This window comes from Octopus bimaculoides, chromosome 1, assembly GCF_001194135.2.
Source record: "Octopus bimaculoides isolate UCB-OBI-ISO-001 chromosome 1, ASM119413v2, whole genome shotgun sequence".
Taxonomy (NCBI): domain Eukaryota; kingdom Metazoa; phylum Mollusca; class Cephalopoda; order Octopoda; family Octopodidae; genus Octopus; species Octopus bimaculoides.
The window spans coordinates 8,269,116-8,271,738 of record NC_068981.1 but is presented as its reverse complement, the minus strand read 5'-3'; the positions used below and the strand labels follow the sequence as shown (position 1 = coordinate 8,271,738).

Genomic DNA, 2,623 nt, shown 5'->3' with positions numbered 1-2,623 from the left:
AAAAAAAAAAAAGAAGACATTTATCAGCAGAGAACTTCAAAGCACAGTAAACAGATCAAAAATCAAATGAGCTGAAGTCATCTAGATAAGGCCATCTTTGAAATAGTTTAAAAAGTTATTTGTATTTTAATATCATCAATATAAATGTTTAACCCTTTTGATACCCACCCGGCTCAAACTGTCTCTGGCTCTGAGTACAAATGTCTTGTTTTCATAAGTTTTGAATTAAAATCTTCCACCAAACCTTAGTCACAATTTATGTTCCTAACACTAAGCTGAATGATAACTAAGTTATTTTACTACTAAATTCTATGCTATATTTCAAAGTAATTGAAAGAAACACAGAGCGTCTCAGAATAAATGCAGTAACGAAAGGATTAAGGCACACAATCTTAGTATTTGTTAGTTCACAGATAAAAAAGCTCCATATAAGGACATATAGCTGTCAGAAAAAAGAGAAAAAAACAAAACAGATAAATGACATGTTTCTTAATATTTTCTCCAAAATAAGCATGACGAGCCAAGTAAATGAAACATTCTGTAGAAACTGAAAAAATCAAGAAAAAGATCCTCTTTATAAAAAAATAAAACCAAGAGTAATGAGGTTGCTTATAAATTATTTTCAAAAAGAAATCAAGGAAAGGATCTTACCAACTTTGATTTTTGTTTCTGTACAGAAGATTTAAAGGGAACAGTAGGGAATTCGTTTTTCAGATATTTTAACCAAGCTTCGATATTTACACGTGGAACAAGATCTGCAAGTAAAAGATTTACACCAATTCCAGTTTAAACAGGACTGTTTCAATACCAGCAGAGTTTCTACAGAATTCTATGGAACTCCACATAAAGTGATCACTGCAGCTAAGATTGGCTAGACATCATGAATGGTCGTATGGATGGTGAATTTGATAGGGCAAACAAGCCTTGTACTTGACAGTCAAATAGCCCAGGCAACCTAGCGAAAAACATAATCAGCTTTGCCACTGTCAGCAGGAGTAATAAATGTAAAATATTTTGTTAATATGTACGGCTGAGTTCAAATCTTGTTGAATCAGGGGACACCACAAAAATACTCATCAGTTGGTCCCTCAACCATTTTCGTTGATCCTCAAATCTGGGTTACAGAGCCTGATCATTCCATATTAAATTTATCAGGTACAACAGCCAGAAGATATTTGTTTCTTGATTATTTTAATGATAAAAGGATGTTGGGGTTGTGTGATGCCAAACCAACAAAGATTCTTGTAGTGAAGAGAACAGGTGATGTAGTGACCCCTCACATAGGAGGGTATCATTGTCTAATTGACCAATTCAGAAATATATGATTCTCCTTAAATTCAAATATTGCTACAACAGTCTCCAAAAACTTTCTTATGTGTGGTAGAATGAGTTTCCCAGCTTGTTTAACACAATACAAAAAGTTCTTTTGACCAACAGAACTATTAAATTTTCCTCTTTGGACACAACAAAAAGACAAACAATTTCACTTGTTTGACGCAAAACCAGCCGAGACCTCTGGTTGAAAATTCATCGTCATCATCATCATAGCTTAATGTCCATGCTCCACAAAGGTGTGGGTTGGAGAGTTTGACAGGAACTGACAAGACAGTGAAGCTATTGAGGAAGGCGACTTTACGCTAGGTGTTGAAGGGCTTAAAGTGTGACAGTGAGACAGGAACAAGTGTCTTATTGTAGAGGATTCACATAGCCACTTCAGCTGGAAATAAAGGAAAGAGATGGTGGCGATAGGGTGTATCCTCAAAGTACAAATAGGTTATTTAAATTAACCCCTTCCATCATAATTATATTTAAGCATCTTGCAGTTATAACCCAAATCTTAGCTTAAGTTGTTATTTTCCTAAATTAATTGAAACATATAGGAAGTGTCTGTCATTAGAAATATGATGAGCAATGTATTCAAGCAGCCCCACTTACCAATTTTGTTAAGAACTAAAACAATCTTTTTGTTGAGACCAGAACTGATGACGGCTTCTTCAACTTCTTTACAGCGGGTACCAAGTGGGTCGCGAGCATCTAAAACTTCCAGAATTACATCAGCTTGGTCAATCACCTTTTTAAAAAGAAAGTTTCAGAAAAATATTTATTATGAAAATTAAGCAAACATAATTATTCAATGAAATGCCACATGATAACCTGTTTGTGTTTTGAAAATGTCACATCATAATTTAGAAATAGAACAGTAAATAGTTTAAAATATCTTCTAATGGTGCTGGTGCCACATAAAAAGCACCCAGTACAACCTGTAAAGTGGTTGGCATTAGGAAGAGCATCCAACTGTAGAAACCATGCCAAAATAGTCGGTAGTACATGGTACAGCTCCTGTCAAACTGTCCAGCTGATGCCAGCATGGAAAACGGACATTAAATGATGACGAAAAGCAACATATTTCAAAATAAATATGTCAACGAAAGGGTTAACTAGATTTAAACCTAAAAACTATCCATTCTTTATATTAATGTTGAGTTTGTTTAATGCAACATGTCTTAATACTTTCTAGTGTTCAACTTTACAGACGTATCACTCTGGTGATAGTCAACAGAAAGGAGCAGGCATTAAAAAGAAAGTATCTACATATTGTATATGGAACTGGTAGCTGTTGGTA

General features: G+C 34.5%; 1 protein-coding gene across 1 annotated transcript in view; it reads right to left on the bottom strand.

The window, feature by feature from the left end:
• LOC106881136 (guanine nucleotide-binding protein-like 3 homolog) overlaps positions 1-2,623 on the bottom strand; it is a 31,196-nt gene that overhangs the window by 15,794 nt on the left and 12,779 nt on the right. The window contains exons 7-8 of the mRNA XM_014931408.2: positions 1,936-2,071; positions 652-755 (exon numbers count right to left, since the gene is read on the bottom strand). Of these exons, the coding sequence (XP_014786894.1) occupies positions 652-755; positions 1,936-2,071 (240 nt within the window). The remainder of the gene's footprint in view (positions 1-651; positions 756-1,935; positions 2,072-2,623) is intronic.